We start from the raw sequence: 13,667 nt of genomic DNA, 5'->3' as shown, positions 1-13,667 counted from the left end.
AGACGCAGAGAAGCCACCGGCGCGGACTAGAACGCCTTTTTCTTTTCTCTTCCAGCGCGTGGTCGCGGCCCTGGGGGACGTCCTGGGGCGGCCGCTGGCCGAGGCCGAGGCCGCCGCCCTGCACGCGCGGCTGGGCTGGGCGGACGAGGAGCGGCTGTGTTTCCGCGCGTGGTGCGGCGTGAGCGCGCTGGCCGAGCGCATGTTCGCGCACTGCGCCCACCCGCGGCACGCCGACGCCTACCCGCGGCCCCGCGACGCCGAGGCCCCCGCGCGCCCCGAGCTGGAGCAGGCCGACCTGGCCGGCCTGCAGCGCCGCCTGGCCAGGCTCAACCCCGACCCCAGGCTGGCCGCCATCCTCACAGACATGGCGGAGCTGTGACTTACGGTGTGCAAGCGCGGATCCAGGGGGGGGGGGACAATTGTTCCTCCCCTTAACCCCTAGATAGCCGCCTGAAAGGTAGGCAAAAGGCACCACTTTGCCCCTGTATGTAGGCAAAAAGTGCTAAGGAGCAAAGACCCACACCCGCATCAGCTCCACATGGATAATCGTCAGAAAAGACTGTCATTATTTTTGGCGTGAAAATGACTTTTCCCATGACGCTCGTTGAGCTGAAGAAACTGTGGACGGTGGTTTGCCTATCCACGCGGCGCATGCTCGCTCAAAGCATTCCAGTTTTTTGCCTGAAAATTACCGTTTTGGGCCGAAATGACTCGCGAAAGAGTGTCAGGAGTCTTAAGGGAGTGCTCCAGCACAACATAGTCAAATTTGGGCCGTTTTAAAATTTTTGCTGGAAACGGTAAAAAACCATGATGTATAGCCTTAGCTTTTTTTCGATGAAAATGGTCGACCACCTCCGATTTGTCTGAAATTCATATGGAACGTTGCTATGGGCCTAAGGAACAGAAGCCCGGTGCCCCATGGTCTTTGACGCATTCTATTTGGCGTCAAAATGACTTTTCCCGTGACACTGGTTGAGTTGTAGAAGGTGTGGATGGTGGGTTGCCTACCTACACGGCGCATCTTGAAAGCACTCCAGTTTTTCGCCATAAAACACCGTTGAGAGCCGAAATGGCCTTCGGAATAGAGTCAGGAGTCACAAGGGAGTCCTCGAGCACAACATAATCGAATTTGGGCCGTTTTAAAATCTTTGCCAAAACGGTAAAAAAAACCATGATGTATAGCCTTAACTTTTTTTCGGCGAAAATGGTCGACCACCTCCGATTCGTCTCAAATTCATATGGAACGTTGGTATGGGCCTAAGAAACAGATGCCCGATGCCCAATGGTCTTTGACACATTTTGTTTGGCACAAAAATTACTTTTCCCCTGTTGCTAGTTGAGTGAGCCTTTCTTATAGGATATGTTTGTGTTCTGTTCCGTTCTTATGGCTCACCCAAAAGGACTGTTTAGAGTTGAAATGGTTAATTCTTTGGACCAAGTTGATATAGGGGCAGGAAATTAAAAAAGTCTGTTTTAATAATTTATGTTTTTATTTGAAATGATTGTGCAAATTTTTATTGTTACAAGTTCTTGTTTTTGTTTATTTTTTTACAAATTTGAAGGGCAAGTTACATGGTAAGAACATTTAAGACCTAACACTATCATTGTACACTCCATTTCATCATAACAGCTTCCTTGAGTTTTCACATTATACAAATTAAAGTTCTTTACATTTTTCTATATAAATTCATCACACAATCTGTAATCCTTGGTTTCAATTTCAATTTCATATTACTCTCAGACTTTTACAGTAACATCTTTCACTTTAATTGAAGAATCTTTTATTCGTCTACAGGCAGTTAAAGAAAAGAAGTCACCAGAGAAATCATCAAGTCTTGACAAACTAAGAGAAAATAAATGTTGCCCTGCAACACTTTATGGCACAGTTCCATTAACTCCTAAATGAAAAGCAGTCGGTTCTCATCTGCAGTCAAAAGCAGAAAAGTCCTGCCAACAATTGATTACTGATAAGGATTGGAAAACGTAGACGATGAATTGCAGAAGAATCAATCATGATCAAATAAGTAACGACAAACACGGATTCTTTTCTAATAGTCAATCAAATTTTTGCAAAGAATAGAACCAATATTGGTGTACACAGAAAAACCTTTGAAATAGTCTCTTACTTATTTCTAGAGCTTCATACTTTTGAATTCTATATTGAAATGTATTTATGTATCACAAACCAGTCAATCTCAAAAACGTCTGGAATGTCCTGATTACAAAGAAAATGAGTAAAAAAGAAAAGAACATGCATGAGACGGGATGAAATAGGAAAAACAACAATAACAAAAATCTTAACAATAGAAACCTACAGGCTGAAAATGGAAAAACTTCAATAAAAATCATTCTTAAATGAAAAACAGAATCCTCCAATTGCAACCAATGAAATCACTGTAATAAATAGCACTTTATTTCTTTACAAATTTTAAATTTATATGTACAAGAGTTTTGCTGTCCACAATCATACAAAGCAGAACCTTCGGAGCTGTAATTCAATAGAGTTTAACTTGATTCAGTAAATAGGGTTTCTATGCACAAACAGAACACTTTCAAGAATCTTAAATGCTGGTGCAGTGTAAAATGAACCCAAAACAAATTTGATCATTGATTTACAGCCCCGAGAAAATATTTGGTAACATAATAATGAAATGAATCAGGTCATTCATGTCTTACGAATACACACCATAATCATCAGACACAGTATGGTACATATAAATACACAATTTTACATTTATAGACAAAAACAGCACAGTTATTAAAACCGTGTGTGTGAAGTGCTTGAGTAAAGCACCCCAACTATCACATTTAAATTGGTTAGGGCTAAGCAAATGACTGCTCCTAGCCCTCATATAAGTACCCTAATGGCCCAAAACACAAATTACTAAAATTACATATAATAATAAAGTCAATGTTTTCACTAACAGTTTTCACTTAGAAAACAGAGCAATGTTTTATAAAAGGATCAGTCTATTAGATTTAAGATTCTTTTGCTAAAGGTCCTCTCCTTATAAAACATATTTGAACGCAGTGATACTGAGTACTGAACAAGTCTAACAGTCAGAGGAAACAAAATCGTGGGCCTAGCTTTCAAATCTATGTCTACACACTTAATCCTAGCGCAACATCATTACTCAGGAAGTCCTTTAAACAAATCTAACATAATATCACAAGCAATCTTCATTACACAAGGGTCCTTTCTGTCCTAATTGAATAAAATGGCTCTAGCGACAACACAGCTCGGATCTAAACTTTTATCTCATGGTATGAAAGTAGAAAAATAAGGGCCGAGGCAAACCAAAGCGTTGCCGAAACGGCTCACTGCAGCGAGTAGCACTCGTTGTAGGGCCCCAGAGTCCTCTGCGGGTACAGGCTGTGGTCGGGCTGCAGGTGGCACACCACGGTGTCGCCGTCCAGCACGGCCACGGTGCGCGCGATGTCGCACTGGTTCACGTTGGGCACGTACCGCAGTGGCGCCGTGGGGCCGGCGCCCGGGCTGTATGGAATGAGCGGCCGGTGGTCGCCGTAGCTCCGCGACGACTGCCTGCTCATGTCGCTCTGCCGCCGGCCGTCGTCGTCGGAGAAGTCCGAGGCGTGCACCTCCCCGCCGCGTTCGATCTCCTCGTACACGGGGTCGTCCATGCGCAGCCCGCGCTCCCGCTCCCGTTCGCGCTCTCGCTCGCGTTCGCGCTCCCGGATCTCGGTGTAGGTGTGGTTCCAGGGGCTGTGCGCGCGCCGGCTGCTGGAGCCGCTCCGCAGCGAGGACATGCGGCCCATGGCGTTGGCCGCGTTGGCGACGTCCTCGGCGTGCCCGATCACGTCGTGGGGACCGTGGCCGTGGTGGCCCAGGCCGGCGATGTGGTGCACCTGCAGGCCGTTGTAGTGGTTCGGCGGGCTGCTCATCACGTGCTCCAGGTGCTGGTGGCGGAGCTGCTCACGGCTGTAGTTTTTCGGAGACATGTTCTGGAAGGGCAGAGGCGGCATGGGGTTAGACAAGAGCTCGTCATCATTCGTTGGAGTGCAGCAAAAAAATGACGTACTTTGTGGAGAGAGCCCCAAGAGGAAGAGGATTTGGGCAGGTGGCCTCGGGAGTTGGACCTGGAGTACGGCAAGGTCGAGACTCGGTTCTCTAGGGGGGACGAAGCTGTGCGCGCTGAGCCATTGGGGTCCATGTCATTGACGAGGACGGGGCCCCCATTCTCGATGGTGGTCCCGTGCACGGGGATGGGGATGGGGTTGTGGGCGGGCATGTGGGTCACCTGGCCGACCACCACCGTGTTGGAGGTGCTGCTGCCCAGGCCCTTGCCTGAAGAACGCAGGCTGCGTGAGTTCCAGCCCTGCTGTAGGAAGGACTGCAACACAAACGGAAACAATCGTAGAAAAAACAATTACCACTTGTGTTTTGTAACTGATAATGTAGCTACACATAATTATTGTCATGGAAAATAGGATTTGATGGAAGAGAGAGAGAGAAAGAAAACAAAAAACAAATGTAATTGGAGCAAGGCAAAGAATATTCATCCACTACCTCATTTTGAGTAGATTGTAAATTAATTTTAGGTATTTATTATGACCAAGGAAATCAGCTAAATCAGTTGTAGCATCAGGCAATATTGATTAATTATGAAAATGGCCGCCAATCTGATAACTAATCTGATCTAAATGCATCCTAAAAGTTAGTACTAAGATTTCTAAAGTCTTGTCCGCACATATTTTTTGTGCATATTAGTAAATACTGGATGATATATTCATGACGCTTGAACTGAAAAGCATTCAGATTGTATTATTCTTTGCATTAAAAATAAGTTCAATCTATAGGACTCTTTTCTTTATCATTTAAAAAAATAAATGAGTCTGTAGAGACAGAAGTAGACACATAAAACCACACCACAACACCTCCCAGACACCATACTGCAGCACCCAGCCCAGCCGATCGGCCTGTTAGTCAAGCAAAATCTCTTTCAAAGTGCCAATATTTTCTTTCCTTGCTTTAAATTTCCTGAGGACCGATGTTTCCTGACTGGACATCAAAGTGGGCCAATTTTGGCATTGGTAAAAGGGTACAGAGAAGAAGAAGGCAGTAAAAGATTGCACCATCTCAATGAAAAGAATTACGCAATGCTTGTTTTTACAACATAAGCATTGTAAAGAGGAAGGTGGGGTACAAGGAGTCAGTCGTCACTCAACTGCAAAACTCACGCTAAGAAGATCTTAAATTAGGAAATAAAATTCAATGCCAGCGTCATGATTGAAATTCATGAGCTTGACTGGTCCTCAGGAAATGTGACTGTGCTGTGCCGCAATACCTGCTTGGTAGTGTTGGCAGTGGGGAGGGGGAGGACTGGTACCCACATTGGCAGCGTTATCAGATCCTCCACCCACACTAGAGTTGTGGGTGTTAGGTGCTGAAGGATTGCCATTCGATGCTGTGTAAAGACTGGATCGCCTCTCTTTACTGCCATTCGAAGACGATTTTGAACACCGAAGACATTTTGGTAACCAAGAATGTCTTCTGACAAATTTTCTATATTCTTTGCGAACCTAAGGAAAGGAAAAGAAAACAAACAAAAATAAAATAAAGAACAAAACAAACAAAACCTTCAAATTCCTGCTCTCGGATAGTTTTAAATACAGAGAACACTCTATAGATAAGACCTTGTCAACTGGAGCAGAAAGCAAAGGGGGGAAAAAAACTTAAAAAAGGCAAAAAGGAAAAGAAACTTGAGGTGAAAGAAAAGGAGAGCGAATGCAGGGATGAGGATATAGACAGGATGATTTATAAAGTACTACGCAAAACCATTACTGGTTTTTTTAGTAGCATATTTATTACACAAACTCTTTTTTAAAATCTACAATACAGTTCTCATTTCAAGATTAGTATAAAACCCTATCAGATAAATATCACAGTAAACTATGTACAAGATGACAAAGGATTACAGTTCTTGATATGAGACAAAGAAGAGATCCAAATGTACAAACAGGAAAGGCAGAAGGAAAAAGAGGGGAGGGTTCATAGGTAAACAGATTTTTCTTTTTCAAGGCCAAGTATTTTTCTTACCTTTTCATTTTGAACACAATGAAATATAAATATAAAGAGTCCTTGAAGGCTATTCAAGATGGTGAAAATGTAGGCCATCACTACTGTCTGCTCGTTCAGGTACAGGAGACCAAAGGTCCAGGTGAGGCCCAAAAGGAACACCAGAACGATCGCACCTCTCAACCAGGCCCTGTGGACAAACAAGTTGAAAATTGTTGAATTATAAAAATTACAATCAAGCTAAGCTAAGGGCTAGCTCACAGAAATTATTACAGGAAGGGCTCATACTTCTTAAAACTAATTTCTTTCCCATTTAAAGGCACATTTTTTTGGTTGCTAATCAATCCAATACATTAAAATGATAAAATCTGTTAATCTGTGAAAGTGGAGCCCTATTGCATTGGTCCATTCTAAACTTTAATATATAAGACAAAAAAGATCTGAGCCTTCCTGATAAATTCGAAGTAAGATAAGATAAATGCATGCAATGCACAAGTGATCACAAAATTGCAACAGGCACAAAACACATTGACATTGGCACACCAAGACAATAATCATTTGTTAGCAACAGGTAGACAAATTTCTCACTCTTAGCGTTGATCTCAGCAAGCATCATTGACTGACAAGACACACCAATGCATGATTCTTTAAAACCTTCTAGTTATTTTAATGTAGTATTTTAAAACTTGTTGATAGTTGATCCAGCAATGTTCTATTATAAAAGCATTTAAACTTGCAGCTAAATCTGCTAAATATTTTTTAAAAGTGCAAGTAGTGTCAAATTCATGCAAAAGTGAAGACAGATAGTTCGAAGACAGTTTGTCAAAGGCTGATACGATGGCAAAATGGAAACAACAAGTACTACCACAGAACGGCATATGAAGTGCATTTAAATAAAGAGGCAGCTGGTCACATAAATGTCAGGTGCACATACATAAAGAAGTATCCATCTAGATCCAAGCAGTTACCGGTGGCACCCTTTAAAGTGATGCCCAAGAGATTCACAAAAGTGAAAATATATTTTAAGATGGTAATTTATCAAAACACTCTGATTCAGTCACAGCATAGTAGCAGCTGCTTGAAAATACTTGTAAAACTTGTCAAGCGCAAGTTTGCACAGTTGGGCCAAACAAATAAGCAGCTGCCTGCACTTGCAAATGTGAGGGAAAATTCACATACATGCAAGCTTCACAAAAACAATTAAAATATAGACGTGCAAATTAAAAACACAGACAAAAAGCACAATTAGATTTTGATTAATAAAAACGTGATCTTACAGATGTGACTGTAATTTGGTTTGAAGGGCATTCTCTTCTTTCCCACTACGCCATGCAAGAGAACACACAGGAAAAAATTAGCTGTCAATGAGGGCCACCACCGAAGATGGTCAGTGAAGCAGATCCAAGAGTGATATGGCATCACACAGTATCACATATCACCCTGAACTGTTTCACATCATCAAACAACATACTCAACTTCAAACAATACACTCATTTCTGGAAAAAATATACTCAAACTTAATCTATGAAGCACAATATGTGATGTTGATTCAAACTAAAATTTTAGCAATTCCCCAATTTGGTCAAATAGGCAACTCAAATGTGATTGTGTTCATTAAGGAAGCCTCCTAAACAGGTACCACCTATTTTAGTATTGAACCTTCCTCAGAGAAAGGCATACCCTCTGAACACTTCCTTTGACTGCAGAATACACTAAGTGCAAACCTTGGTTTAGTTTAACACAATGTAAATAATGTGGTGTAAGGTAAGAGACAGCAGTGCAATTCGATACAATAAAACTCAAATCTAAATACCAGCACACGCAATACACCGGTAAAAGGAAAAGAGAAAGGAAGATACAGGGAGGAGAACAAGGGGTAGAGGCAAAAGGATCAGGACCAGATTTCAGAAAGTGAGGAGACTGAGAAGGACAGACTTTACTGACTTACATTTGCAAAAATAGCATTAGATGAGTAATATCAAATGTTCAAACAACAAGTTTTTTTTTAAAAACCATTAGAAGGAAAAATGTGTTTTGAAGATTCTGTTTGAGTGTCAAGACAAAAAAGAAAAAGTAAACAAAAGGAAGAGTGAGGGAAGAAAGGATAGTTATACAAGGGAGCAAATCACATTACAAAACAAACTCAAATGTTTGCACAAAATGCAATCAAGATATCTGACAAACCATCATGCAGAGTGGTCAACAAAATTATTCTTTTGCTTCCTACTTCAAGAAAACCAGAGCAAAGACAAGACCATTTAAAGAATACTTGTTGAGGAAACACCAACTCTCAGTTTGTGCCGTCATGTGTTATTCAGCAAAACTTGTTAACTTAGTTTAAATTTTTAAAAAGGTGAGGCCCTTTGAGTAGAAACTGGCTAAATCGAATCAAAAGCGCAGAACATCCTAAAGTTAGAGTGTATGGACTTACTTTGCACTAGCTAGGCGAGAATGTTCCTTGCTCTTCATAGCCACTGCTGAGCTGGCATGGCGACACATCATGAATATTGCCATTGCCAAAAATACTAAGTTGGCCTAAAAACAAAAATTGTCATTAAAAATGAGCCTAAATACCTGTTTAGAGAGATAACTCGAATGGAAATTGAAGAACTTACAAGAATCACAGCTATCACAGGGCCAACAAAGCTGAAGATGAAAAAGTTGTCAGCACGTAGCCAACAGTACTGCTCAGTGCCATAAGAAAAAGGATCCACGACACTAGAGATTGCTACAACCACAAGTGGTGCACCATATGCAAACAAGTAATACCAGCGGACTCGTGATTTTTCCGCTTCAAAAACTTCTATTAGCATGACATACAGTTGAAAACCTGCGAATAAAATACAGAGTAATTATGAAAAATGAATCTGAAATTAAGAGTCTGTAGTCCCACTGTTTGATAGACTTACCTTCTAAAAACATCCAAGCAAAGGCACACAGGAAGAAGAAGTGGAGAAGTCCAGCAACGACACCACATAGGATGGGTGTATCCGTTCGCCCAATCCCAGCCAGGAAAAGGAGTTCTCCAAGAAGCAGGCAGATGCACAGGTTCTTGTGGATTGTTGTGCGATCCGACTGCACACATAATAGAATGTGCTTTTCAGTACCACAGTACCAAAGAAAGACATGATTTACACCCAAGATGAGTACTGAATTCAGTGAGTGCAGACTGACACCATGGTTGGGAAGATCAACCCATACCTTGTAAATTGATATTTGGCAAGATACTTGTAAAACATTTTCAGTTATTTCTCAGAGAGTTTTGATTCAAGGGAAATTTGATCAAACAATGATGTCAAACTGTATTCCATTAAATTTTTAAAAATTGTGGTGCATTGGTGTGCATGAACAATGACTACCAGTACAACTACTAAGTGCAGATGATCAAAGAGTAAAAAATAAAAACTATTAAAGGCAGTTGTGATCTAACCCAGTGGTATAGGCAAGTGCATACTAATGACAATATAGAAGTGTTACACATCAGATTTATGAAACATACACTTTTTTAAGTCAACTGAAGCTAAAATCAACAAGAAAATGAAGCAGAAGCATTTCAGATGCGTGACTATCACCTTGAGCAGACACATGCATTACCAATGAAGAGGCTTGATCTAATGACATCGAACTGGTGATCAATGATCATGGTACCATGGAATACGATGATATGTGAAATAGTGGCGCCATTACAAGACAGCATCACATGTTGTTAGTGCCTAGCGGTTTGAAAAAACTGTTTATTTTTTTTTTCAATGGATATGGAATGAAATTATTGCATAGTTCTGACAAAATGTGACTATGGAAATTGCAAAAATGACTCCAGAAGGCAACAAGCAAATAAAATGAAAGGGGTGGCAAACAAAACAAAATGTTACCTGTATAAGTAGTTGATAAAATTCAACTACAAATCTTTATTTAACTAAAAACAAAAATAAACAAAATTTTACAATATTTACACAATATAAGCGTTAAAATTTCATGCTGCAATAAGCAATCTACAAAATGAAGGCATAGTCTCAAGAGACAAAAGCAGCTGCAGGTGTGAGAGCAGTGTGGAAATAAAAGCAATGACAAATGCTCACTGAATAAATCATGGCTATGTACAAAATTACATAAAATAATGCTAATAAATATCAATAATTACAGAGACTGTCACAGGTAGGCACAAGAATCATTGACTGTACAACTGACTATAATACAAATAAGCAACATAATAAATTACATGAGTACAAAATGCAGTCAATAAATTAAAATCTAATAGGTAAAAACGAAAGGCTCAGCAAAAACACAGTTATAAATACGAACTTGTATAATACTGAAGTGGTCAATATCCAGTAAGGCAAAAATAATTGATCAATTGAAATGAAACGAGTAAAAAAGGAGAATTTTGCTTAAGACAAATATCTACACTTATTTTATTTCGTCTGAATTAGAATTTGTAACAAATCATAACACTTCAGTACTATAACAAGACCAGTCTTGTCTTTCTTAAGAGCACAGGTACACCAGTGAAATAATAACAATTACTAACTAATGTATTCATACTCTGGACTATCGTCACTGAGAGCTCTTGAGTAAACTCTAGGAATCTCCATATTGTATGCAACATCATGTCTAGGATTCCGTGGCCTCCCTAGTGGCCTTCGTGACCAATAGTTGGGCTCTAATTGTGAATGTGTCATAGACAAACTATGAAGCGCTTGCGCGCAAGTTGGAGTGTGACTTCTACTGCTCAATTCATTGTAGATTTGGCAAGTTTGGTCAGAAACTGAGTCACATCTTGTCTCACAAAAATGATTTTGAGATGGAGGTCTCATATGCCTCAGAGTGTAGGCTCCGTTACAAGAATGGGGCTGTGACAGGTGAGCGGGTAAACTCGTGGGACCATCACAACCTCGGGCTTGTGAGCGCAAAGTATCACAAGCATGGCTACGAGAACACGATCTGCTTGATCGATTAAGAGTATTTTGGCGAGAACCTATACAAGTTCTGCCATATGTATCACAGTGAACCTGCTGTGGCCTTAGGCCATGAGGGTCATCGCACGGATGTCCGAGCGTTTGAGCGCACGGTGCCGCGCCTGCACTATTCTGGTGAATGCAATTCTCACCACAGGACTCAACACACAAGTGCCTTTCGTTACATGGATGAGCATGAGATTGGCTTCTTGGCTGAGTGGTTATCAGATTATGCGGTTGATTGAATGATTCCCCACACAACTGGTTAATGTGATTATGAACTTGACTACGGGGTGGAGTGCAAGATTCTGAACAAAGATCCTGCATTTGACTACATGATTCGTCCTGTGCTCCACACTGGCAAGATGACTGTTCCCTTCTAGAGCAAAGCTGACTTAACATTTGACTATGGGATGAACTACGTGATGTGGCACTACATGAACTTCTACAAAGATGTCTACGAGGCAAACGATTTCCTGCGCTGTTCCGCTTTACCTTAAGTCCACGAAACAGTTGGAAGGTGAGGATGGCAAGGACCAGACAAACAACTGATATGACACAGCCAACGTAGGTGATCACTTGCAGTGCTGCTTGATGAACTTGTGGTAGCAGTGTTGAATGGACATCCATAAGAACAGCAAAGTTTGTGAGATGTTCACATTCACAGACTGTGTGTGTTTGATTATTGCTGCGTACTCGGCAGCCTTCCTCTGACCATGTACTGAAACAAAGTAAAAAGTTGTTTTAGTAAAAACGTACTTTGAATAGCGTTAAAAAGGGCATTTACAGTTGATATATTTACCTCATGGTATAATCCCAAAACACACAAGAAGGGTTGCTAACATTTTCAGTTCGTATGTGTTTAAGTGTAAGGCGAACTGGCTCTGAAAGTTGGATGTGGCGTCCTTTACCAAGAGATGCTGAAATGATTTTGCTGTTGAGTACTCGTGTGACGTTGCTAATGACACCAACACTGTTTTCAACCTGTTAAGAAAAAAAAATTGGATGGTGTCAGTGATAACAACTACAGCCAACATGCGTTGATTAAAAAATTCAAAAATTTTCAGTTTACTTACAGGGTCTCCTTTAGGCTGTAAAATTTCCTCAAGGCGATCAAATGCAACAAATACTAAGCGAACCAGTCCCTTGTCTGAATTGTCTAGAAGGGCACCCCTTGGAAGTTCCAACCAGTCTCCATCTGACACAAGACGACCATCCCATGTCTTGAGAGCAGCAGCAGTAGGAAACTGTTCAGTTAGGCCTATACTGCGATTTTCTAGGACCCTGACACTGAGTACTGCAACAAAAAGAAAACACCATTTTAAAATGCAAACAAAAACAACAACAGAAAACAAGAAATCTGTTGAGTTTAATAACAATATTAAGGCAACTTGTACTTACAAATATTTTTGAAAGATTGTATCACAGTTTTCTCTGTCACAACAGCATCAGCTACCAGGAATGCATTCTCTTCAAGCCCAATGAGTAAAGAGGTGGCAACTAGCATCTGCTCACGATAACTTAAATCGTGCCAGCTTGGCATGTGGGCAGTGTCGAGAAGATTGGACCCAGTTCTGACGGCTCCATGCAACAGCTCAGTCACAATAGCTTCTCTTTGCTGAAGATCTGGAAAGGTCTGACTGTCTTTTGCTAGCTTCTCTGCCATAGCCTTCATAATTTTAGTGGTTGTCATCATGTCACCTCCATACAAAGTTTTGCTACTGGTGACCTGAAAAAAATCAAGAGAGGACATAAATCATAAATTTCTCAACTTGGAAATATAATAAAATTAACAGAATAGTATGAGATCTAATAGCACACCTGAGACAAATCATTGGCAATACTGATTAACGAATCTCCCTCTTGTACTCGAGATTCAAGGCTGGTCAGCCAGACTGAGCGGCACTCGCTCAAATCGGGGGTTTCCGGCTCCCACATGGAAGAAGGGCTGCAGCGCCACTTTGCCACTCCCGTGGCGCCGCCGGGACAAGCTTGCACAGCAACCTGCAACGAGCAGACGGCGTTAGAAACAGGAAAAACCGCAAACAAACGCCGTCATACACTCGATAAAACTAAGGCAACATACCTCGCCCGCTCGAGTCCAGTTCCAGTAAAGTCCCCGAGCCGTCAGGGGGCTGCACAGGGACAGCTCCCCTTGGAACCAGGGATTACTTGAAGACAGAGACGCGTCAATGCTCGCAGTTGACGTGGCTGCAACCAAACGCAAAACAACAATCGTCAACCAAAATGCAAGGAGACAAAATTAAACGAGGGAGCAAGGTAGGAAGGTGGCTACTCACCGGGTGTGCTGGAAGGCAGGGGCTGCTGCTCCCGCACTGGCGGGGGATCATTGTTGGAGTCTCGACCAGAGCCAGATCCGGCGGAGGGGCCGGGGGCAGGGCTCGGCGCTGGGGGCGGCGCGGGGGCGGGCTCCAGCGCCGTCTCTTGCTCGCGTTCCCGCTCCCGCTCCCGTTCCCTTTCTCGCTCCCGCTCCTGGGGCGGCGGCTGCGGCGGTTGAGGCTGCGGCTGCGGCGCGGGGGCGGCGGCGGGCCGGCCTGTGGTCTGCGTCGCGGGGGCGGTCGGCGAGCTGCCCGCCTGCCCAGCCTGCCCCTCCGGACCGGCGGAGTCCGAGCCGGCGGCCGGTCCGGGGGCGGCCGGCCCGGGCGGCCCTGGCC

General features: G+C 42.5%; 2 protein-coding genes across 3 annotated transcripts in view; both read right to left on the bottom strand.

Moving 5' to 3' along the window:
• Positions 1–2,025: 2,025 nt before the first annotated feature.
• Positions 2,026–13,197, bottom strand: LOC117651542 (latrophilin Cirl-like). 2 transcript variants are annotated; one of them, XM_034395627.1, is made up of 13 exons: positions 13,079–13,197; positions 12,814–12,996; positions 12,394–12,721; positions 12,069–12,289; positions 11,795–11,976; positions 11,488–11,713; positions 8,947–9,112; positions 8,653–8,867; positions 8,469–8,572; positions 7,315–7,359; positions 6,059–6,227; positions 4,041–4,352; positions 2,026–3,963 (listed from the first exon to the last, which is right to left on the bottom strand). In XM_034395627.1, the coding sequence occupies exons 2-13, from the start codon at positions 12,928–12,930 to the stop codon at positions 3,319–3,321; spliced, it is 2,730 nt and encodes a 909-aa protein (XP_034251518.1). In that variant the 5' UTR covers positions 12,931–12,996; positions 13,079–13,197; the 3' UTR covers positions 2,026–3,318. The 2 variants fall into 2 exon arrangements, with proteins under 2 accessions (XP_034251518.1, XP_034251519.1); XM_034395628.1 differs by lacking the exon at positions 2,026–3,963 and adding an exon at positions 5,307–5,541 and having other exon boundaries at positions 4,044–4,352.
• Positions 13,182–13,667, bottom strand: part of LOC117652000 (latrophilin Cirl-like) — a 109,719-nt gene continuing 109,233 nt past the window's right edge. Inside the window, exon 7 of the mRNA XM_034396626.1 lies at positions 13,182–13,203. Within this exon, the coding sequence (XP_034252517.1) occupies positions 13,182–13,203 (22 nt within the window). The remainder of the gene's footprint in view (positions 13,204–13,667) is intronic.

This window comes from Thrips palmi, unplaced genomic scaffold (assembly GCF_012932325.1).
Source record: "Thrips palmi isolate BJ-2018 unplaced genomic scaffold, TpBJ-2018v1 HiC_scaffold_6, whole genome shotgun sequence".
In the NCBI taxonomy this organism is placed as follows: Eukaryota; Metazoa; Arthropoda; class Insecta; order Thysanoptera; family Thripidae; genus Thrips; species Thrips palmi.
The sequence above is the reverse complement of the archived record's forward strand: the minus strand, read 5'-3'. Positions and strand labels throughout refer to the sequence as shown.

What these genes read in the sequence shown, in the direction of transcription:
- LOC117651542 (XM_034395627.1), bottom strand. Translation starts at nt 12,930, where the DNA reads ATGTGGGAGCCGGAAACCCCCGATTTGAGCGAGTGCCGCTCAGTCTGG. An exon ending in TTGCCAATGATTTGTCTCAG is followed by an intron (nt 12,722 to 12,813) that starts GTGTGCTATTAG and finishes GATTTTTTTCAG; the next exon opens with GTCACCAGTAGCAAAACTTT. An exon ending in AACTGTTTCGTGGACTTAAG is followed by an intron (nt 9,113 to 11,487) that starts GTAAAGCGGAAC and finishes TTATGTGTGCAG; the next exon opens with TCGGATCGCACAACAATCCA.